Source organism: Saimiri boliviensis, chromosome 10 (assembly GCF_048565385.1).
Source record: "Saimiri boliviensis isolate mSaiBol1 chromosome 10, mSaiBol1.pri, whole genome shotgun sequence".
Lineage (NCBI taxonomy): Eukaryota > Metazoa > Chordata > Mammalia > Primates > Cebidae > Saimiri > Saimiri boliviensis.
Genome location: NC_133458.1, coordinates 88767065 through 88790918, shown reverse-complemented (window position 1 = coordinate 88790918; position 23854 = coordinate 88767065). Strand labels below are relative to the sequence as shown.

At 42.1% G+C, this 23854-nt stretch overlaps 1 protein-coding gene across 6 annotated transcripts in view; it reads left to right on the top strand.

The window, feature by feature from the left end:
• RAPGEF5 (Rap guanine nucleotide exchange factor 5) overlaps window positions 1-22889 on the top strand; it is a 487242-nt gene extending 464353 nt beyond the window's left edge. For all 6 annotated transcript variants that reach the window (XM_074379608.1, XM_074379607.1, XM_074379606.1 and 3 more), the window contains 6 exons: window positions 770-860; window positions 3892-3942; window positions 4745-4832; window positions 10404-10468; window positions 15524-15578; window positions 18692-22889. In XM_074379608.1, coding sequence (XP_074235709.1) covers window positions 770-860; window positions 3892-3942; window positions 4745-4832; window positions 10404-10468; window positions 15524-15578; window positions 18692-18807 — 466 coding nt within the window. In that variant the 3' untranslated portion in view covers window positions 18808-22889. The remainder of the gene's footprint in view (window positions 1-769; window positions 861-3891; window positions 3943-4744; window positions 4833-10403; window positions 10469-15523; window positions 15579-18691) is intronic.
• Window positions 22890-23854: the final 965 nt, after the last annotated feature.

Genomic DNA, 23854 nt, shown 5'->3' with positions numbered 1-23854 from the left:
TTTTCTAATGCTCTCCAGATAAAGGAGTGCCTGGCCTCAGGCTATTCTGGTTGCCCTGAAAGCCCGAGCTCCCTCTGCCATTCCAAGCTCTCCTAGCTAGCTTTGGAAATTAGTGGAATGTTGACCAGTTAAGTCTCTGGGCATGATCGATGTTATGCAGAGTGGATGGCCTCATGAAGTGAATGGAGCTCAGCATGATCTTATTTTGCATTTCATTTCCTTGTTTAAGTAAGAAATGTGGAACAGTGTTCCCATTAATATATGCCGTATTTTAAATATATACCTAATATAGTAGCTATTTTGTTAGTAGCAAAGGAAAGTGTCTAAATGTAATAGGAAGGAGAGCTTAGACCTGTGAGGTGAGAAGGGCTTGTCTGTCAAAAAATGAAAAAAAGCATTTTGATGAAGGAATCAGGACTAGTGAGCTGTTAAAAGGGGAGTGCAGGATATACAAAGAAACATGAATTTGAAAGAGTGCTCAGTTGAAATTGTAAATGCACACAACACAGGTTTAAAAAGGAGGAATCTTGTGAAATGTCAGGAGGGTGTCAGGAGCACAGATCTTTTTCTTTAGGTAAGGGTGAGCTGAGGTGTTCTGAATCATTTCTTTGGCATTTAAAGACAGCTGAGGGGCAGTAAGGGGTACATAGGCTGTAGAGCAGAATTCCTGAGCTCTGTGGCCTAGGAGAGTCTTTTCAGTTTTATCTTTTGTGATCATCTCAGGAAAGAATGTTTCCTCAAAGTATCCTCTACTCTCTTTATTTTATAGCTGCAAAGCCCAGAGAAATCTGAATTCTTTCTTTGCCATCGTGATGGGTCTCAATACTGCTTCTGTCAGTCGACTGTCGCAGACCTGGGAGGTGAGCCTTGGAGTCCCATGGTGGCGGGGTGGGCAAAAAAAAAAAAAATGGAAATGAAGTAATTTACATGGACTAAATGAGATGAGTACTACTAAACTAAAAATATTTAAAAGTTGTGTGTCAAGGTGGTGGGTATCTTTTTGATCAAATGGTCTTTAAATGGTTTTATAACGTGTCTGAACTGGATAAAAATGGTAACGTGCTCCCCAGCTAGAATCAGTCTTCCCCTCTGTGCCGCCTGATAGTGTGGTTCCCATCCAGGCTGGTCCCCGAAGTCTCCCTGCCCGATGATGTGTGCTCAGACGTGCGTTTGCTGTGATGCTAATGAGTTTCAGCTTCAGGGCCTCTCACGTGCAGAACTGCTGGCAGTGTGTTCACATGGAGGATATATATTTTTGTAAAATTTGTGAAAGCAAAGTAATTTTGTATTCTTTTTCCTAAAGAGGATCCACAAAACGTTCTCAAGTTTCAGGCCTCCCACATCCTGGCTCTGCACGCCGAAGGCTGTTTGGGTTCTGAGCTGCAGAGGCCCGCTCAAGTTTGCACAAGGTCTGATGTGTGGACTGCGACATTCATGTGGGAAGACCTGAAACTGGGGAGCCCTAAACTTAGCCAGATGCAGGCGGAGGACTCGGCGCCTCTCATGGCCGCATCACCTTCCTTCCTTGGGCTGCTGTTTCTTCGCTCCTTCCCTCCCTGTGAACCATTTCTCCCCTCATCATTGCTCTGTAAGCTTCATGCCTCCGCCTTCGGCCTGCGTGTGCTCACTGCGGTCTCCTCAGTCCCTCAGTCCTCTCACATTGAGTTCCTATCACTGGCTGTGCCGTTCTCTTCGTGGTTCCCAACTCAAAACTCCTACAAGAGAAAGGCTGATAGGCCAGCTCTCTGTTCCTCAGCATAGGTCTCTGAGCAACCTGTGGATTTGCTTTCTTTCAGTCAGGGGTCATACCCTGATGGAATGCTCTGTGCTGACCCAAGGGTCAGAGTCAGCGTTCCTTAAAGGGGCCCAGAAGAAAAGAAGCGAAAGCCCTCCCTGCTCTGGTTAAGCAAACAAGACCTTCCCACACAAAGCCAGATGAAAGAGATGGGGATAGATGGCATAGTTGGGGATAGATGGCATAGTTCATTAGAGTAGGAGGAAAACAAACTGTTGGCAAGGAACAGTGGGGGGCAAATTTGAATTAAACCTTGAGTGAAACTGATTTGGAAAAATTGAGAGAAGTAACTCAGTTAGATTCAACCAGCTTATGTTTAATCTGCGCATTGACTGCCTGCTACGTGCAGGGCGCTGCATCAGTGCCGTGGCAGACAGGAGATGACCGCGTGAGAACTGAGCGGGCCTGTGATGACAGAAGTCTTGCACCAGGGCATAGCAAGTGGAGGGATTCATTCTGCCTCCCGGTAGCTGAGAAAACTCAAATGAGAAGCTTCAAGCTGCAGGGCCTTCACGGTCGAGATGAGAGTTACTGGAGCGTGGGGATGGGCATCTCAGTCAGAGGTGATCACAGGATCTCCAGGTCTGGTGACTGGGTGAATGGAAAGTGATCACATTATCCCAAATCGATAATACAGGGAAAGAAGTAGATTTAAAGAAATAGATCAGAGGACAGCAAAGTGCTTTAGTAAAGGGCCAGCGAGTAACAATGTTGAGGCTGTGCAGGCTACATGGTCTCTGTGGCAGTTGCTCAGCTCTGCCATTGGAGTGAAAGAGCAGCTGTAGTATGTGCGTGAATGATGGGGTGTAGCAGCAATCCAATAAAACTTGACCTACTAAAGGTAGCTTATGGCTAGATTTGGTCTACAGCTGACATTGGACATTGTTGAATTTGAGGTGCCACTGGGACATTTATGAGGGATGTCCCACAGACTAAGGTAGGCAGCTCAGAAGAAAGATTGGAATCAGTTGCAAATACCTCCTTTTTGTATCTTCTCATTTAATTTATCCTCCGTTCATTAGGGTGCATGCGTGTGTGTGTGCGTGTGTGTGTGTGTCTGTGTGTCTGTGTGTGTGTGTCTGTGTAGTTTCCAAACAGATTAAACTACCTGTTTGCTGTGAGAAACTGAGACCAGTTTCAAAATTATCACATTGAAAAAAATCTCTATATAATTGTAAAGTCTGTTTATTGTAGGAGTTGCCTCACTGTTTTGATTCCTTTTAGAGACAGAAAATCACAGAAATGTCTTCTTAAAATTTGTATTTAGTGTTAATAGCTGGCATTTGTTAAGCACCAGCCAAGGACTGTGTCCTTTTCATGGGGTGGTCTCTACATCCTCAGCCGAAGAAACAGATATGAGAGTTTGCTGACTCACACCAAACCCATAGCTAGAAAGGGCAAAGTCAGAGTTCAAACTCAAGCCACCTTTAAATATGTGCTGTTTACCACGAAAGATTACTAAGTCAATATTGAAAGACACCCAATCTTTTATTTAGCCCTGTTAAAGGCAGGCGGGAACATTCCAGGCCCTTCTTCCTTAGGCCTGAATTTTTATTTGGGAGCATGGCCTGTGTTTCCATCCCTGTCACTTTGCCTGCCACCTGTTGTGAGCTCTGCAATTCAGTGATTCCACTCATTAAAGTGCAGGCTTCACCACTTAAGGTCTTTCTGGCCCTTCACTATTTAGCCCGATGCTGTGAAATAAAATTACATCATTTATACTAAAAATGTCAGCCAACATAATTATTTCCCACTCAGGAAGACTATTAAGAAGATGAGAGCATTTGTCAAAGGTAGGGTAGGAAACTGAAATCTAAGTTTTAATTAAATGACCACCAATATGTGGAATGTCTAACCAACTAGATTCCCGAATCATGGGGCTATTTTAAGCTCTTTTAAGCATCATTCCTAAGAAAGATCACATTTAAGAGATGATGAAAATTGCATAATGAGAAGCAATCAGGGTAGAACAGATGATAGAGGTATTTATGTTCAGAAATGTGACACAGATAAACAATGTAATGAAAACTCCCTTCGATGCCTCTGAAAATAACCAGCTTCTGTGACCTGTTTTTTGTTTGTGTTTGTTTTTTTAGAAAATCCCTGGGAAGTTTAAGAAACTTTTCTCTGAACTTGAAAGTTTAACAGTAAGTAGATGAGCTGAAGTGGACTTATTCTTCAAAATAATTCCTAGGGTATAGTTTCTTTCTAGATTTCAGTGGTTAGTATTTGTCCTCTACCGTGTCAGGTAACCTAGACTAGTTTACTTGTATATGAAACCATAGCTTTGCTTCTTATAGAGGAAAGGAAGTTGACAGTTAATGCTTCTTCCTCTCCTTCTAAAAGGGTAGTGAAAATAATCCTTTTAGTGTGATTTTTCAGAAGGCAGGTTTTTAAGTATAGTCCATTTCAAAGCCTGCAAAATTAATCAATATCAATTTAGCATGCAATTAGTGTATTATGCATTATTCTTTTTCCCTTTTCTCCTTTTTACAATTTCTTAGATTGAGATTTTTAAGAATTATAGTTTCTTTTTAGAATACAGTAAAACGGTATCCTCTTGTTTTCTCTGCATTGTCTGTGCATCACAAGGACAGATTTTCTTGGTAGTGTAACAAAAGACTTTGGGTTAACTCATGATATAAATTATGCAGAGAAAACTGTACTTAAATAACCTTTTGAGGAAAATAATAGGGCAATCAAAAGATGTCTCTCATTTGCGGTCATTTCCCCTTATTGTAAACGAATAACTTGAGTTTCATTCATTGCCTAGATTTCCTGCCCTAATTTAGTGAGTTTATTCTCCTAGGAAACCTTTATCTACTTTGTTCTTAGGAGGAATCTCTGTATATCTAAGTCATGTTCAAAGTATATAGCAAAAGTGGATTCAGAATTGTTTCTATAGCACACTGATTTCTCTTTCTCTTTGTAATCTGCTTGGTTCGGCAGGATCCTTCCCTAAATCACAAAGCCTACAGAGATGCATTCAAAAAGATGAAGCCACCAAAAATCCCTTTCATGCCCTTATTGCTTAAAGGTAATGATTTTCTATCTTTTATGCCATGTAATTTCATCTTCCAGAAATTTCTTACTGTATTGAGGCCAAAAAAAAAAGGGGACTCTCAAGTTTGTCTCTTTACAGTTATTTTGATATTCAGACCTAATTATGTTTCCCTGTGATTGTTTTTCAAGTGGTCAATTTTTTTTTTTTTTTTTTTTTTTTTTTTTTTTTTTTTTTTTTTTGAGACGGAGTCTCACTCTGTTGCTCAGGCTGGAGTGCAGTGGCGAGAACCTGGCTCACTGCAACCTCTACCTACCTCCTGGGTTCAGGCAGTTCTTGTGCCTCAGCCTCCCTAGTAGCTAGGATTACAGGTGCATGCCACCAAGCCCAGCTAATTTTTTTGTGTGTTTTTAGGGTAGAGACCATCTTGGCCAGGCTGGTCTCAAACTCCTGATCTCGTGATCTGCCTTGGCCTCCCAAAGTGCTGGGATTACAGGTGTGAGCCACCGAACCTGGCCCAAATGGCCAATTATTTTTGAGATACCCAGAATACTTAATTGGGTTTAAGCAGACACGAAAGCATTTTCAGTTGACTCGCAAAACTTGGCACTGGAAATGTTTGTGTTTTTCTTTTACTCTGCTTTAAGCCCTGTATCATTTTCTCTGGCCCAGCAGTCCACTGAATTCAACCAAGAATAAGGCTGGGATAAAGAACCCAAATGGTGATCAATCATATTCAATTTTTGCAACCTAAACTTGAGAGATGCAGCCCACAATTTGCTCTTGTATTAGAAGTACGTTTGGTCAACACAATGAAGACAGCCTTTGAAAATTGTTGACCAAGAATGTAGTTCCTTTTTTCTAGAGTGGAATCTAGTTGGGAAAGTATTTGATAGCTGCAAGTTAGACCAGTGACCACTTTCCACTAAGCACCAAATAATTCATCATGAAACATGTTAGTTAAATTTATTGACGAGATATTCGTGGTCTCTCTTTCAAACTGAGGGGATTAATAAAAGGAAACTCTTTTTAATCTGGTGTACACCCCTGACATTCAGTGTAAATCTTTACCTGTATGCTTTCCAGGGAAAGGGGGTTTGGGCATTGTCCTTGGCCATATTTTGATTCCTTCGAGGGGTTTGTTAGGAATACTCTTTGATTCAGCCACTTCTCTTCGGAGGCTTGTAACTTCTGGTGAGCCAGGCCCCGATGGCTGGACCCATCCACGTGCTTCTGGAAATGAGCTGTGTGGGAACTAGATTGCTGGTTGGCCTGGCCATCCTCATTCCCCACTTCCTCCATTGCCACCATCCCCCGCGCCGCTCACCCACCCAATAAAGCTAGCATTTTCTCTTCAGCGTCTCTCAAGAACAGCCAGAGCTTGGAGAATTATTGTGAGTTGCTGTACATCCTGCAGCTACTCACTGAGTCTTCCTTCATCAAATATGAAGCAAGAATCTCTGTGAAACAAGAATATAATATTAGGACAATGGAGATAGATATGCACAGATGCTTCATCAAGCTGAAAAGATTCTCTTAAATACAAGTGCGTGAAATAAAGAGAGTCTGTGGTGCCCAAATAATAATTTATAAGTTTATTTGATTCTTCAGACTTATTTGCTTCTAAAGGAAGGGTGTTCAGGTCATTGCTTTTTATTTGCAGAATAAAACTCCTTCAGTTAGTGGGTGGGAGGTGGCATGTGGGAAGTAACACTTAGGATCATTTGGACACAAAGACAATAGAAAGTAGGACAGATGTAGGAAAACAAATCATTTGTATAAAGAAAAATTTTGAAATAATACGTACTTTTAAGGAAATGAGAAATTAGTGGACAATGTTCTTTTAACGTAATTAGATAGGAACAGAGCCTTCTGCCACATATTAGTGGTTTTCCCCAAAAATATTTAATGCAGTCAAGTGTCTCACACTTAACATTTTAGCTTGGATGCAATTTTCTGCTCTACTGAGTTTATCAAGACCTCTGTTGGCAGCAAGACAAATTTCCCCTTTTCTACTGAAAACACATGTACTTATTTCAAAAAGAAATAAACATTTTTTCATTTATTTATTAGAAGCTTCCTTGAGTTTAAATAAGCACTAAGTTTTCCTTTATCTTAATTTTTTGTCATTATAAAAATGTATAGTATTAGTACTTCATTGTACTTAAAGTTACTGTTTTTGTGTGCAATAATTTCCAAGGAAAATATGAAAATATAAAAAATAATGTATCATGCCTAAGATAAGACATTTTGGCAAAAATATATAACATTAATTCTTAGGCTTTTTAAATCATATAATTATTTTTAAAATTGCAATGAACTATTTTAGAGCAAGCAGCTTAATTTCTAGTGAAAGCTCTTCTTCCTCCTGCTCTTGTGCCTCCTATGTTGAGTAGCTTTTGATTAGAAAAGTGGGACCAAATTGAACTCCTTGGTGTTGAGGAAAGATTAGGCCTGCCGTGTTCCATTTTTTGAAAGTCAGTTTCCAAGTAGCCTGCAGATGATCAAGTTACTGAATTACCTGAGGATCCTTCCAGCCATCAGTCTTCCTCTTTCTTATTTGCATTTCTTGCCTTTTGATGTACTTTCCCCTTACTGTGGTGGGAAATCTTGATCACAAAGAGAAGAATGGGAAACACTAAGTGCTGCGGGGAAGACCCAGGTGAGCTAAGGGTCTAGGCAGTTGTATGTTGTGCGCTATTTTTGGAAATGGAGTGAATCACCTAGTTGTTTGAGGATAAACTGGGGTCTCTGTGATAGGTTTCATGTATGTGTCTTAGAGTGGAGTTTACTGTTGCAGGTTTGTGCAGGTCTCTGAAGGAAATGAATGTTGGAACTCTTAGATGTTTCTTCCTCCTCTTCCACTTGGCATCTCTTCAAAATGTCGTTTTATCGAGCAGTTGTATTTCAGGAGATGTTTGGGGTGTGTTCAGGTGTCTCCAGGTGGCAATTGCCCATTTCTCATACGCTAAAACTGCTTCTTGTCCCATGACTTAAATTCTGACATCCTAGTTTTTTTTCAGCTCAGCCGCTCATTTGTTTCTCTCTCGCATGCCTTCCGTGTCATGCACCTGCCATTCAACTGCATCAAAATCTGCAGCCAGTTGAACTCTTCTCTTTCTTCCCCTTGCAGCTTTTCTCCCCTCCCACCTGGCCAGCAACTCAGAACCGTCCCTGCTTTATCCTTTGACAGTACCAGCCTGACAGGCCCTGGCCCCTCAGCAGAGCTGCCACCTGCTCTGCTGATAGCTAAGAGAGAGAGGGAATACCCAGGAAGAAGAGAGATTGAAGGCAGGAGGGACTGCCTGGAGGGAGTGAAGGGGGAAGCACACTTTCAGCGCCGCAGGGGAAGCCGATGTGTTGTAAATTGAGCAGGTTGACTGCACCTGGCGGCAAGGAAAGTCAGAGTCCTTTCCATTTGAGGTGCCTGCAGGGGCACAATGGTGACGGAGCCAGCCTCCCTGAGTTTGAATCCTGTCTCTGACACTTGTAGCTGTGAGCATGGGTTGGCCATAGACGTCCTCGGTGCCTTAGTTTCTTCACGGGGTTACCTCCTAGAATTTACCTGATGCGTTAACGCAGCTAAAGCACTTAGAGCCGTGTCTAACGCTGTTAATCAACGTAAGCAGTCATTATTGTCACTGCCTTCCTCATCATCCCTAGGAAGAGGGGTGAGGGTCAGGTGAGGGATAAACCTGTAACACAGGGGAAATGGACCAAGCCACTCTGAGAAGGTGTTTGGAATCTTGAATTCTCAGAGAACTAGTAAAGGCCAGGCCTTTGGGTGATGTTTAATGCAGACGGAGTGTCTGCACAGATTTGCATTTGCTATACAGAAGAGGTAAAACCTAACTTTGTTGCCTTCTCTTTTCTGAATAGCATGTCACAGAATGAAAGCTTGTAATTATTTTCTGAAAGCCAAGTTTCAAAAGATAATAAAATAACTAGAGAGTTTGTCAGGAGACCCTATAATTAGCTGTGAATCATTTTCTTACGAGGACATCAGTTTACAAGCAAAAAAAAAGAAAGCAGCTTCTGAAAACATTACAGTCCACATGGGAAGCTGTGTGTAGGGAGCCTAGGGGAAGGGCTGCCTCAGCGTGTGCTGTAACTATGTAACCAGTGTCACCTCCTGGTGACAGTAAAAGTTTTGTGGCCCAGTATTTTAGTGGCATATTTTAGGAGCACCTATCTCATAATTACTCTTTAGGGACCAGCAGAATAAAAGCCTTGACTAAAAGCAAACACATTCCTTTTCTATTTATAGGCATTTTTAGGACATTCTTTTTCCATCTTTTCTGTCAGGTTACTTTTACAAGATTTCTGATGGCTGTTTTTATTTGGTTGGCTTTCCATGTCTGTAATATAATGTGATTATTTGCACATGCTTTAAAATATAGTATATTTATTTTTGTGTTGTTTGTCTGTGAGGATTCCCCGATGCTCAGTCATCACCTCTGATCTGATCGTGGCTAAGTCATCCACTCTCAGAGCTTCAGTTGCTACCCTTATTGAATGTAACTAATTTCCAAAACTATATGTCGTGGGGAGGCACTCTTTTGTTTACACAGCCAACAGGAGATATTTAATGAATATCTTCAGTTACTTTAAATGCAGTGAGCCTCAAACCAAATTTCACTTTCTCTTCCTCTGGAAATACACTTTCATTCTACTTTCTTCCTTTTATTTTCGTCAGTGATGGTTGCTTTCTGCTAGTCGAATGGGGCCAGAAATCTTGCTATTTTTTTTTTTTTTTTTTTTTTTTTTTTTTGGAGACGGAGTTTCGCCCTTGTTACCCAGGCTGGAGTGCAATGGCGCGATCTCGGCTCACCGCAACCTCCGCCTCCTGGGCTCAGGCAATTCTCCTGCCTCAGCCTCCTGAGTAGCTGGGATTACAGGCACGTGCCACCATGCCCAGCTAATTTTTTACACTTTTAGTAGAGACGGGGTTTCACCATGTTGACCAGGATGGTCTCGATCTCTCGACCTCACGATCCACCCGCCTCGGCCTCCCAAAGTGCTGGGATTACAGGCTTGAGCCACCGCGCCCGGCAAAATCTTGCTATTTTCAAACCTGCCTCTTTCCTCACTTATTCCTGGTACACAGTCAGACGTCAGCTTTGGGAACCAAAAGTTTAAATTTAAACATCTAAATCTAAATCTTAGCTAGTTGTTTTAAGTAAAGCAGGTTCCATACACTTTGCCAGGGATTTGTAAAAAGCAAACACGTAATTACTAAAATCCTGCTGTTTCTGGGTACTGAGTCCTTTTCTGCTCAGTCTTCGGGCCTAAAAACATAATGGAACAATTAAGTTATAAACCAGCTTTAGTTAGTTTTTAATAAGCAGATTGAAGTCAAACACTTTGTTATGAGTACAAAATATATACTTTCAGTAAAGTTACACTGTTTTTACACACACACATACAAATTATGCAGTTTTTCATCAGATAACATATAAATCCAATTTCAAATTGCCTCTCCAAGTGCAGGGAAAGATCCATAATGTTTAAGAAAAATGAGTAAGTTGTATTGTACCTAGACCTGTTTGGCTCTAACTCAAGATCCATTCCTAATGATACATACATCTTTTTGTTTTTAATTTTCAGATGTAACATTTATTCATGAAGGGAATAAAACCTTTTTGGATAATCTTGTCAATTTTGAAAAGCTGGTACGTAAATTTCATTACTTTTTTCTTTTTTACAGTAAAGGAAATGTATGCTTTTCTTTCCTGCTCTAGGAAACAAATAGTTCAAGTACTCTTCTCCTTTGGATGCATGGTGGATTCAAGGAGCTTATTTGCTGCGTGTTGTACGTTGCCAACAAAAAGTATTCCAATCAACAACAAGTATGGTAGCAAGGTTTTTGCAAACCAAATATGAAAATCTGCTTTTTGTTTTTAAAAATAGAACATCATAAGATGAAGAATTGAGTGTATATTGTTGAACCAGAGCTAAAACTACAAGGTTGCTGTCAGGAATCCGCACTCAGGAGATTAAGTTTTAGTGCTTTAGGAGCATCTCTCAGCGTCTCAGCCTGCAGGCTTTCAAGGCACAGAGGGAGAAAGTTCCTCTCCTGGGGATATATGTTTATCTCTCAGGACTCCAAGCTTAAATGTGAGGCTGGGATTTGCAGGATCTTGTGTGAAGGGAAGGGCCACCCCTTTATCAGCCTATGGACAAAAGATGCCACCTCTGAGCACCGCAGCCAGAGCGGCTCAGGCAGGGCACCCTCCCTCCTCATGAGCAAGAGGTTTCCAGTGCATTCGTCTCTAAACGTGTCTGAAGCATCTCTTCCTGAATGATCTCCAGGACATTCCCCGGTGCTTTGTGATCCAGTGGGCTCATCCAAGCCTTTCCGACCTGCCCTTGAGCAAAGGAGGGGTTAGCCATAAGAACTGAGCAACTGTAAAATAGAATTACTCCAAAGAGACCCGCTTGACTGCAAGAGGAATGGATTTATCTGACAGATGAACTTTAGTGTCATAGAGTAAACTGTCCTTCATGGGTAAAGACGATACCAGTAACCCTGCTCCACAGATCCTGACCTTTGAGCAACCTTTTCAATAATGGTAATGGATTTGTGTGAACTCTTGCAGAAACTGACCCTGGTTGCCTTTGAGACTGAGTCAGGCACTTGAGAGGAGGTTAAGTGAGGCAGGGACCACAGACCATGATCAAAGAACAGTAGGAACTGCTGAGTCCCGCTGAGGCTTGGCCCCTGACCTTTGCCTCAGAAGTACATTGTCTGCTCCCCCAGCCAGCTCCCCACATGCAGAGTGAGGCAGCTCAGGAACAGTGTAGTCGGCTCTTATACAAACCCCAGAACCCAAGCATCTGGAATATGGAAGACAGTCTTGGAATCTCTTGTTTTATCTCCGTTTTAACCACACGGAAGACAATCCCTTCTCAGCTAGTGCTTTCCTAAGTGGATAGGTCAATACATTTTCAAGTCTGTCTCTGCAGTAAGTGTTTTGGAATCAGAGCTCAGTTATTTTAGATGCTACAGTCAAACCAGCAGAGCCAGAAATGGATAAAGTGTTATTTTTTGTATGTGTTTTGTGTTGCTGTGTGAAAGTCTGAAGATCACAGGGCGCTTATTAGCATTGACAAGCTGCAGACACTAGAATTCTTGCCTCTAAGCAGGTTGATCCCTGGTGTTTTGGAATTAGAGAAACAATTGCAAGAATATAAGCCTTTGGTTGATATTTACTTCACTTCCGGGCCAACACATTTTCCTCGGAACAACACATGAGCTTTGTAGAGCATCTGTGAGGATATGGGATGAGGTGTGTCACACCAAGTGGAATTCCCTGGAAAGGCCTAGCAGTCCTTTCGCCTGACTAGTTCAGGGGGCTATGGGAGAACAGCTGGACCCTTTATCAGCTGGCTGTTGCCTGTTGCTGAGGGCAGACGTGTGGTGACCTCCCTAAAGTGAACCTTGCTCCTGCTCTTGCCATGTAACGTACCTGTTCCTCCTTCACCGTTACAGTGAATTTATAGTTCATTGTGTCATTTCCCCCTCAGATAGTGCCACCAAAGTGACAGAACAAGTCTGTAAAGTCACAAATGGGAACGAGCTGTGGAAAGCTTGTTCCCACCTTCCTTCTGACCAGCGTCCGTGGCCTTCCCCATTCTCTCCAGTACTCCAGCAGGAGCCTCTTAACAACAGCTCTCAAATGTGCTAAGACTGCCAACTAACCATAGGGTGTGAAACGAAGGAGGTCTGAATGATACGACTTCTGTTAGGGTCAGTCATCATACCCTTAATTCCTTGAGAAAGTTTAAGGGAGTAGCATGGCATCAATGGTATTTTAAAATCCTAAAGAGAACTTCTATTTTAAAAAAGAATGAAAAAATGGGTGCAGTTCAGTGTGCACACAGCAGGCACATGGCACACATGCCAGCCTATCAGGCAGGCACAGCTCATCATTTCCTCAGAGGGCAGGCTCTGCCCGCAGGACCAGTGAGCTCCTGGTCCACAGCACACCTCATGCTGACCCCTCCCTATGCGGAGTAGACAGGATGAGGTTAAAACTGTGTCCAGGACAAAAAGCAGTTTTATGTCATATATAGCCCTGTGTGACACTTGGATGCTGGAGAATGAACTGACCTTTTTAGGAGAAACACTATATTCAAATAATAGTTCTTAGCAAAGGACTGAGTTTCTCTAAAGCTAAAACAGGATCATCTTTCACCATAATGAACCAATATAACCTAAGTGAATTAACTTGTGAGAAGTCAATTCCTCGTTATGGATATTAACTTAAGCCAGCTAACAGATAATTCAGTGTATTATCTTTATCTGGCTGATGCAGTTCAACACGTTAAGTCAGACCCCATGAAAATCCAGAAGCCCTCATCAGGTCTAATGAGATTTATGTTCTTTATTGTACATTCCTTGCTGCCTCAACAACTGGAAATATTTTCATCTCAAAACTGTTTCATAAACAGAAACAAATGGTTTTTCTTCTCTTTTTCCCTCGATGTTAAGAGCATCACCTTTTACCCTGTCTACCCCCTCCCCTTTTAGAAAGCCTAAAGATGAAGACCAGGACTCAGGTTTCAGTGCCACACCCAGTACCCAGCCCTGCATCAGTTTGAGCCTTGCACAGGCTATGTAAATGTCACAGGATAGAAATCAATGTGACGCCAGAGCTTAAAATGAGAAAACTGATCTGGGAAAAGTGGTAAAATTTGGGGAAGGAAACTGAACAATGCATTCATAGACATGAGTCAGGTCTCATTTCCTTTACAAATGCAGCTTAAGCTACTGCAGTAATCACTGTCCTATTTAATTTTCCGCTATTAAATAGAAGTGCATTAGAAATACAGTTATGAGAACAATTTAATCAGTAGGTCATATTCAAATAATGTTTCTGTATAGTTCTTCTGAATTTTAAGTAAGAACATTTTTTAGCGTTTAATATTCTTTCAGCGGCAGTTCACTGAGGGTTTGCTTTTTATGGTGATCCATTGCTCAGTGAGTACAGTCGGGACTTGAAGGACCAGATAATGAATGATGTTAATTCTTGAATAATAGGATGATGTTTGGATTTTGATATGAAACAAAGTAGAGAGCTACTGTTGATTCTCAGGAGGACTAGAACATGATGACAACAGTATTTAGAGATTATTCTGGCAATCAAGCCAGCTAACATAGCATTTTGGAAGCTACTTTCCTCCACTCTAGTTCCTCCTACACATATACATATATGCTATAGGAGGAACAAGAGTACAGGATGGTCTCTTTCAAAATGCTGCTTCCTTCAACATGAAAAACTAAAAGTGGTAGAGACAGCTGGAAGACTCTTGTGGGTACACAAGTATAAGATGATGTGATCTTGTCAAAAGCAGCTGTAAATTTAAGAAGACTTTTACCTGGAAGTCAGTGAGGACTTCGAGGAAAGAAATTAAATCAGAATATTGAAGACTGTAAGCAAATATAAACTTTGAACAGAAGATGGTCTCTGAAGATGTTGATGTTGGCTGGGTGTGGTAGCTCACACCTATAATCCCAGCACTTTGGGAGGCTAAGGCAGGTGGATCACTTGAGGTCAGGAGTTTGAGACCAGCCTGGTCAACATGGTGAAACCCTGTCTCTACTAAAACTACAGAAATTAGCCAGTCATGATGCCTGTAATCTCAGCTACTCAGGACCTTCAACCAGGAGGCAGAGGTTGCAGTGAGCTGAGATCACACCACTGCACTCCAGCCTGGGCCACAGAGCAAGTCTCTGTCTCAATTAAAAAAAAAAAAAAAAAAAAAAGATGTTGATGTTTTAGAAAATGTTCATCTTTTATAAGTATCTATTTCCAATTACATTTAAGATCCTTGAACCTTTAAATCTACAAAAATTCCTACTTCCATTCAGCACATATGTGTAAATCAATGTGTCTGACATAGCAGGCTCTGCATATGTAAAGCCCTCTGGTGGTACCTGGTCTAGAGGAGGAGAAAAATTCAACAGCAATGACAGTGACACAAAGCCAATAGGTGCTGTGCAAAGAGAAGTGGGAATGTTGAGATTGGAGCCTCTAAATCCAGGAGGGACATCTCAGAAAGGCTTCGTGAAGAGAAGGTGACGCACGCCCTGAAGTGAAACACATGCACCAATGTGAACAGGATGATTGGGGTTGGGGTGCTGCACTTCTCTACAGTGTATTTTCTCATGGCTCGGTTAGAATCTGTACAACCTGAATTGGGTGCTACAGTTGTTTTGTTTGTATGTTTTTCAGATGGAGTCTCACTCTGTCACCCAGGCTGGAGTGCAGTGGTGGGATCTCAGCTCACTGCACCTCTGCCTCCCAGGTTCAAGCAGTTCTCCTGTCTCAGCCTCCCGAGTAGCTGGCATAGCAAGCACTTGCCACCAGCCCCAACTAATTTTTTTTTTTGTATTTTTAATAGAGATAGGGTTTTGTCATGTTGGTCAGGCTGGTCTCAAACTCCTGACCTCAAGTGATCTGCCCACCTCGGCCTCCCACAGTGCTGACACTACAGGTGTGAGCTACCCTGCCTGGTCTGGTGCTACTGTGTTTGCAGACAAGAACTAAATATTCTTTGGTAATCCAACCTCAGTAGAATCAATCAGAGCTAAGTCCAGCTCCAAATACCGTTTTTCTGTTTACAGCCAAGGGTGCTAGATCATCCATCCATTCTAGCAGGCAGTGCTTCTTCAGTAACACCTTTAACGGCCCCTTCTCTGATGTTTCTGTTCTACCTTACAGCATATGATCGCAGACACTGTCCGAACCCTGAGACACTGCAGGACTAACCAGTTTGGTGAGTAATTGAAGTCAGGTGCAGAATGTAAATTCACTACATTGGCACCAACTGTGGTCACAGTATTGGGTGGTAATCAATTTAAACAGATGGAACAGTATGATATGTATATACTTATGCATATTGTATATATAGAGTAGATTGTCTCTTTGTTTCCTCATTGCATGTTTGGGATGCAGAGAAAGACAAGATAATGGCAGATTATTATCCCCTCATGGCAGCAAGTTTATGCTGTGAAGAGTGACTTTACACACTCAGAAGCCTCTTTCCCCAAGCCCCGCTGACTTCGGGCCCCAGAATGTCTTGCTTTGCTTGCCCATTGGCACAGAATCACTGGTGAGGTTAGCAGGGGTGACCTTGTCCCTAACGTCCTTGCACGGAGCCTTCCTGGAATAGGACTATAGCTTGTAAAAGTGCCTAAAGCAGCCTTCCAGATTCGTTTCTCCTCTCCAACAAAAACTTCCTGTCTGGAGCTGCCTTTCAGCTGCAAAAGTGTGGTTCTGAGCACTTTTGTAGAATCCCCACTGAGACTAATGTATGTAGGAATATTTGTTCCATTTTAAATCTGTTATAATTTATACTGTGCTTAAATGGTGTGAGAACATTGCAGGAAGGACGGAAATCAACTTTATTGAGTTGAAGGAGCTTTCACATGAGCAATGGAATCCTGACATCAGTCCTAGTAAATGGGGATTATTAACCCTGTAGGGGTAGAGCAAAAAGCAGAGACTCAGAGAGATTCACTTATTTAGCCGTTATTCAGCCTGGATCTGCCTGACTTCCTTGCCCTCTCTTCTGCTTTCAGATCCTATGGATACAAAGGGCAATTTAAAAATAGAAAGTCACGTTCGATAATTATAAGTTAATCAAAGGCAACCACTCAGTTCAACTTCATTTTTTAAGTCAGACATGTGCATTGTAAAACAAATTTTCAACAATATAGAATTATATATAAAGTAGAAAATCAGAGTCCCACCTCTCAAGAAAAGTGCTACTGACAATAGAGTCGACCTGCTTAAGAATTTGTTGGTGTTTAGTGCTGGTCTAGGCTGGCAGTATTGTCCTCCAACAAAGTGAGTTAGGAACTGGACTTCTATGTGGATTATGTTTTCTTTCTGAAAAGGAGACTTATAAATACAGGGCCTAGTTTTTTAAATACTCACATCAATTAGTACCACTTTAATGTACCTATATAATTCATCATTAAGCATACAAGCACAATGCATTTATAATAAAAATAGTAGTCATAACGTCATCATGGAGAGTCACTGAAATATACAAGCATAATGCTGATGAGTGTGGCTTCATATTGCTTTTATCCTCCTTTGCTTCCCAAGTGTTTACTGGGGATTCAGCTAATTCTAAGACGTCAGTCTCACTTAGCCAAAGAACTCTAGTTTATATATGCTCCAAGTATAGACGGGAAGGTGAGAGTTATACTAGCTTGTGTGGCCTTGAACCTGCCTTGAACCTCCCACTCATCAGAGAGTAACCCTCTGTGTGGCACTAAGCAAAGGAAAAATTTAAATTTAAATAACTATCAAGCCAGTTTGTGTTCTAATATTTATATACGGTATCTTTAAAAATCAGTTTGGGAACTGATTTATCTGAATTCATTTTAACAGTTTGTAAGAGCATAGTAAACCAATGTCACCATTTGGGATAAAATATGAGAATGTTAAAATCAGGTCACTTATACATTGTAAAGTGTCATGCAAATGTCAGTTATCATGGTTAGAACCATTCATTGTGCCATTTTTAAGGCTTGAAAATTAACAACAAAATTACCTTTCTATCATGTTGTCCAAACCAATATTTAATAAATGGAAAGCGCTTTCTCAATGTCTGCCAGAGAAGGCATTCTGGAATAAAACAGTTTTTTGCTACTTTCAAATAGATGGGATGGCATAAACTTTAACTCCTAGTGCTTTTACTTGCTGAAACCAGGAAGCCTTGTTTCTGTTAAGCCTAAGAATTATAAGCCACCCGTGTTCTACAGGTTTTAAATTATTTCCTCAGGAAATTTATTTCTTATAGAGGAGAAAAAAGGGGGTTTCACGAAAAGGAAAAAAATGATGTAAGAAAATGCTCAGCTTCCTGCATTCCCCTTCCCTCTGCTCAAACAGCTCCAGCAGCTCGCCCTGCCTGTCCCATGCATAATCTGTAAAGCAACAAGATATGATGTCTTTGTCACTCACCTTTGCGTTGTCACTCACCTTTATATTGTCTCACTGTACTGCAGTTTAGCCAGTGTTCCCAGCCTCGAGTGGTTTTGTTTGTGTGTGTGTTGGACTGTGGTGCGTGGGCTTGCCCCATGGTTCCTGCTCCTGTATCCTGGTTCCTTATCAGCACGGGCACTAGCAGGGCAGGGTGTGTTCACAGTGCACTAAGGCCTCTTTTGGCCCCTGGATTCCTTGACTACCCTAGAAATGTGAATGGGAAAGCCCCTTGGCTTGTCCTTCTCTGCGTAGACTTTAATGCGTACATGTATTTTCTGAACCTATTTTGTTTGTTGACCACATCTTAGAGTCTGTTCTGGGGTATCTGTTCCTTCAATTACTCCATTAAGTTTTTTTTTTTTCCAAAAACTGAGAATACCAAAGAGTTGTACAAAATCTAAACAACAACAACAAAAAAGAGTGATCGCATTCATATGCCAACACGTTATCCGTGATTTTTAACACGTCTAGGCTGCGACATAGAAGCCAGTGCTATCCATTGAAACAGGTGACTGCTGTGAAAGGCTGCATAGATGGACTTGGGAACCACATGACCTGGGTCCGAATCCTGGCTGTGACACTTACTTGCTGCATGACTGTGCTCAGTTTCCCCATCTGTGGAACGAGATAATAACATAATTTCTAAATAGTATATAATGTTAGATAATAAATGCTGTAAATATCCTGCCAGTCTGATGGCCTAACCTGAGGAATCCATTCTGAGCTGAAAAAGTATGTCTACTGTTAGGACAAGGACACTTCTTATGAGATTCTGACTAATGAGAACCCACCAGGTAGATTTACTAGCCTTAGGGTGGGGTTTTGTGGGTATATAGACATAGCGTCACTGCTCTCCTGAGGTTGTCTTTTTTTTTTTTTTCCTGTAAACAACAGGTGACCTGTCTCCAAAAGAGCATCAAGAGTTAAAGTCCTATGTTAATCACCTGTATGTCATTGACAGCCAGCAGGCCCTGTTTGAGCTCTCACACAGGATCGAGCCTCGGGTATGAGTCCCACCACCTCACCTCCCCAGTATCTGCAGCACTTTGAGCTACAGGAATGTCTATGCCAAGCACGTTGCTTTCCTGTGAGAAAAGAAGCTGCTGAGTTTTATCAGCATAACCCAAGACATGCACAGGAAAGCCAGCCAAAGCGTGTTCGGGAAGTGATGTCAGCCACCAGAGACGGGGAGAGGCCTCTCCATGCCACTCTTGGAAGAAGAAGGCAGAGGGAGAGTCAGAAGCATGCTTGAGATGGAGAAGGATGCTTTTCATGATCACACTGTTGATCCAATCCAGTTTTCAAGATGAGATGTGCCAGCATCAAGACAAGACAACTTCTTGACATGCATTGACCAAATATTTCATTAACAGTGTGCATGAAACAGGAAAGAGTTTTTACTTTGCCTAGTTTTAGATTACTGTCTGCTGGCTGTCAAAGAAGTCATTCTTTTGAACACCTGATGACAGAGACACCATCTCTAGATCTCCACGGAGGAAAGGTTTCTGTTGATACAACCTATGACATCACCAAAAGCCACTTGTGTCTAGGGAGTTAGTGAGGACTTCTGCTAGCATCCATGCTCTGATGGGCAGATGAGCAGTGTCAAGGCATGCATCGTTTAGCATCACAATCAACTATCGACACATGCTTGCAGGTGAAATTGGTTTCTGTACAACTCATGTGCAGCTATAGGCAAGGTAGATGAAGTTGGTTTGTCAATAAGGAAAAATAGTAATCTTTAAGAAATTGCCTCATTGTTTAATTTCTGGGGATTTTCTTTACATTTGTAAGCAGGCTCTTATCCTTCATTGGACATAATATGATTTTGAAAAAGCACAGTGCCTGACACATTGTAGACACTCACTAACTGCTTATTGAGGTGACAGAGTCACAAAAATCTGCATTCTTGTGCCTGATGACGCATTTTGCATACCTCATGCAGGATCCTTGCCCATACTATGGAATGACAGCAGCCAGTGCAGGGAGGTTGAGTGACATTTACGGAGTGAAGCACTTAACACTCTCTAGGTAGATAGTGGTGATTACCAATGTTTTGGCAAATGAAAAATGCCCTGAAATAGCCAAATGTCTGATTTATGTGGGAGACTTAGAAGTCCTGTAGTCCACCTACCAGCCAAAGCAGGGAGCCTTTCTATAATTTGCCTTTTTTTCAGAATCTGAGTCTTCTAAAACCTTTTTTATTATTCCCATTTTTACCAGTTGGGGCTCCTGTAGCAAATAAGACTACCTGATATTTTCAAGGACTGGTTAGAGGATTTCTTTCAACCTTTGTATGAACAAAACAGCGTATGGGTCAAAATAAAGAAATCCACCCCTGCCTGCTAGATATTTGTCACTTTGCCAAAATGCAAGGGCCGGGTCCATTCATTTTCCAAACACAGGAGTCTTGGTGCACTTCGCATTCCGCCTGCTTGTTCATCTCTTTCATTTCCACACAGACCTGCTTCCTTTTTGTCTCAACACCTCATTCACCCTCATTACTGAGGCTTGTCCAATGCTTTTTGACGTCTTTATAGCAGTGCTGTTTCCTGGGATCAGGAACCACACTGAGCTTGAGATGCTGCTGGAAGGAACCATGTGGAGAGAAGTTTTGGGAAGACTTTCAGAGAGACTTAGTCTGGCCCAGCTTGTAAACTTCAGTCCTGAACATTTACGGGGTTTTACAGAAGGGCATCCTCCAAGGCTGGTCCCTTCAGAGAAATGCTGCATGCTGCTGGTCATGGAATGAGGCCCGCAGGAGGGCACCAGAGGCATGCGGACCAGGGAGAGCCGATTTCCCTCATGGCTGGGCTGAGCAAACCCTCCGAAGCCCTCCTCATGGCAGTTACTGACAATAGCATGGGCGTACAGCACAGGCATGTGTTCTCATCTTTTTCCTATGCTGTGGACTAAGGTTTGGCTTGTCTAATCATATAAGGCTGTCCTCACGTTGTTTCTGTGTTTCACAATTTGGATTTTTGTTTACATTAGAACTGCATTGCTCCTAGTAGAACATTACCGTTAGGGGACTGGTTTTCCATGGAGAACTATTTCAGTATTGTGCATGCTGCTTAGACCCCAAGTCAGATATGTACATCTCGCAGATCAAGCTACATAAATATTGTGTTTAAATGCATTTTGTACAGTGACTTCAGAGTATCTCACATGACATGGGTGGAAACTGGCTGTGGAGAAAATGATGCTTGCTCACCTCTTCCTCCAGCTGTGGTTATGTGGTCCTAGGGGTAGCAGAGGGAGGATTTTGAGCAGTTGAGATGTGCTTTTCCATCCTTGTCTTCGGAATGTCTAAAATCTCTATATCTTTCTGAAGTTTAACAACTGTCTCCAGAGGTTTGCCAGGCAGCAGCTCTCAGAAGTTTCCAAGGCTTTGCAGAATCTTAGATCTGGAATTAAAGAATTCAAGCCAGAATTGTGAGTACCAGATTTTACTCAACAGAAAGCTCTTCTTTAGGAATCTGGGCTGCCCAACAGTGAATGGCCTCTGTGGGGCTTGAGTGCTCCTTGTTAATAGGATGGGCATGCTATCTCTCTGGATATTCACCAAGGCCTCTTCAGAATAGGTTTTGTTCTGTCTAGAAGTGTGGACTAGAAGATAGCTAACGTCTTTGCCAGCTCTCGTTCGCATCAAATCTAGGCTCTCTCTGCAAATCTTAGGTCGGCCGCCATCTTCGGCAGCAGGTGGTGCAGGGGCACTTCTAAGTGGGCTCTTTTGGTTACAGCGCAACTCCCAGACAGTCCTATGGGTCTTTGGGTTCATCAGCGTTCCAGCAAACTAGCGCTGCTTAGAAGTTAGCACAAGACAGCAGAAAGCAGGGTCCTGTAGGCAAAATCATTGCCATTAGAAAATATTTTTTTACATACACATTTGCAGGTGTTCCCTATAGTGTGGTATTTTGAATTTGCTCTTTGTCATCTGTGTAATTGCCAAATGATTGTAGAGATACCCATGACCTGCATTCACTTTTTTCTAGTTTATTTAATTAATGTTTAGAATAAATTCATTTCCTTAGACCAAGAACCACAGACAGGTACTGAGGAGCATACACCGAATTTAGAAGCATGTGGATAACGTAAATGCTCACACTGCCTAGTCCACCAGGAGAGGATGCTGCATGAATTTATACCTGCCTGAGTGGAGGAGAAACCGTGGCATGAAAGAGAGGGTACTGGTGATAACTTCTTATCCCTGGAGCTGGGCTTCCACCGCTACCCATATCCCAGCCCTGCAGGTCTGTTGTAGCTAGCACAGACACCACAGATCCAGAACCGAGGGCTCCTAAATGGCACAGCCAATCCAGGCTTCTCAGAAACTGGGCAAAAAACATTAAAATGGGGGCGTTCAGATCTTCTGCAGTTGTCTAACAGAGGATTTCTTCTAAATGTTTCAAAAACGTGTCCTTAAAATTTCAGCCTGCTTCTTAGCAAGTGGGCCAGTTTTGCTTAAAACTGGTGGTGGTGGGGGAAAGTTTTTAAAAATTGCCAAAAAGTTAGATGAAAAATATACTACTGTATAAAGCAAAGCTGTATATACTAAACATTTTTTAGCAGAGTAATATTTATTTGCATAGTCTATTTATTGTATTCATATTACACTGTTACTAAATACTGGGATGAAATCAGTGACCTGAAGCAAGATACCTTGCCTTTTAATGTATCACTAATTAGGGCTGCTGTGATATTGTCAGCTTGCATTAACAATTAGAAGATAGAGAACCTGCCATCAGGGTGTCTACCTAACTTCTCAGGGACTACACTTGGTAGTTTTCCACTATTTAAAGAAATGGTAAATATGAAACATTTGTTGAGTTACCAGAATTGCCATTAACAGTGTTTTCATTCCCATATTTCATGCTTTCTGCCTCTGTATGTATATATATACATATATATATATATATATATATATATGACTGTGCTGTGTATTTATCAAAGCTAGTAAGCAATAATTTATATGTAAAAATGGCCAAGCAATATAAGGTTAAAACATATAAGTAACCCTTACCTTATCTTGTATTTTCGATTGTTTTTTTAAAACTGCTTTTCCAAATATAAGACTATGTTAAAGACACTATTCATGCCTGTTCGTTTCTTGCTTTCTCGGTGACGCGTGTGGATTAAATGGCTCTGTTCTGGCAACATATGATGCTCAGGGGTTTGGAACTCAGAAGTCATTTGCTCGCTGAAAGAGCTACAAGTAGGTGAAGAGGTTCTCAGGCAGCCCAGAGAAGCCCAAGTCACTTATCCTGCTGTTGGGTTACTGCAGAACCTGTACACCCTGTTTTGGAAATGGCATCAGTGTCCTCAGAGTCTGAGATTTGGGGAATCCGGCAACCACTGGCTTTGCCTCACCCCACTTGAGCAGAACCAGGAACTGTCCCTCACCAGCCCAGATATTGAATGCAGCTCCAAGCCCAACGGTGATAGCCGGGCTCAGGATAGAGGTCCTGAGAGTGGAAGAGCCGTGGGTAGATGGCACAGCACCGGGGTAATAAGGATGGTCTGGGCAGTGGGGTGACGGGCGGTGCATACACTAACGGACCCTGTGTGACTGTGCAGCATCTTCTCTCTGTATAAACGGGAAGTTTGTACATCTCGCCCATCCAGGTCACGTTTGGCCTTTGGCATGCTTGGAACTCAGAAGTCATGTGAGTGACTTGCAGGGGGATTATAAACCTCACCTTGTTGAAACCAGGAGTGGCCAAGCGTCTTGCTCTGTCCAAGGAAAACTGGGGAGACATATCTGTGGAACCTTTACGAGGTAGCCCGCGCCTGCCGTGTCTGCTCTGCTGAGAAACCTGCACTGCTCCAGATGAAGGCACCCCATCAGCCTGGGTCCCGGATCACAGGCAACATGGAGCAGAGCCCTAGCTTGTGAATGACGCATAATTTGAGGGAGAAATCAGACCTCGTCACTAGCTGAGGTCTGGGAGTGGTTTCTTACTCAATGGAATGTAGCCTCAGCTGACTAATACAGTCCCTCAGGACAGTCTTTCCTTGACAAATTGCCCTTTTCCTCACCTCGTGGATGAAGCCTCC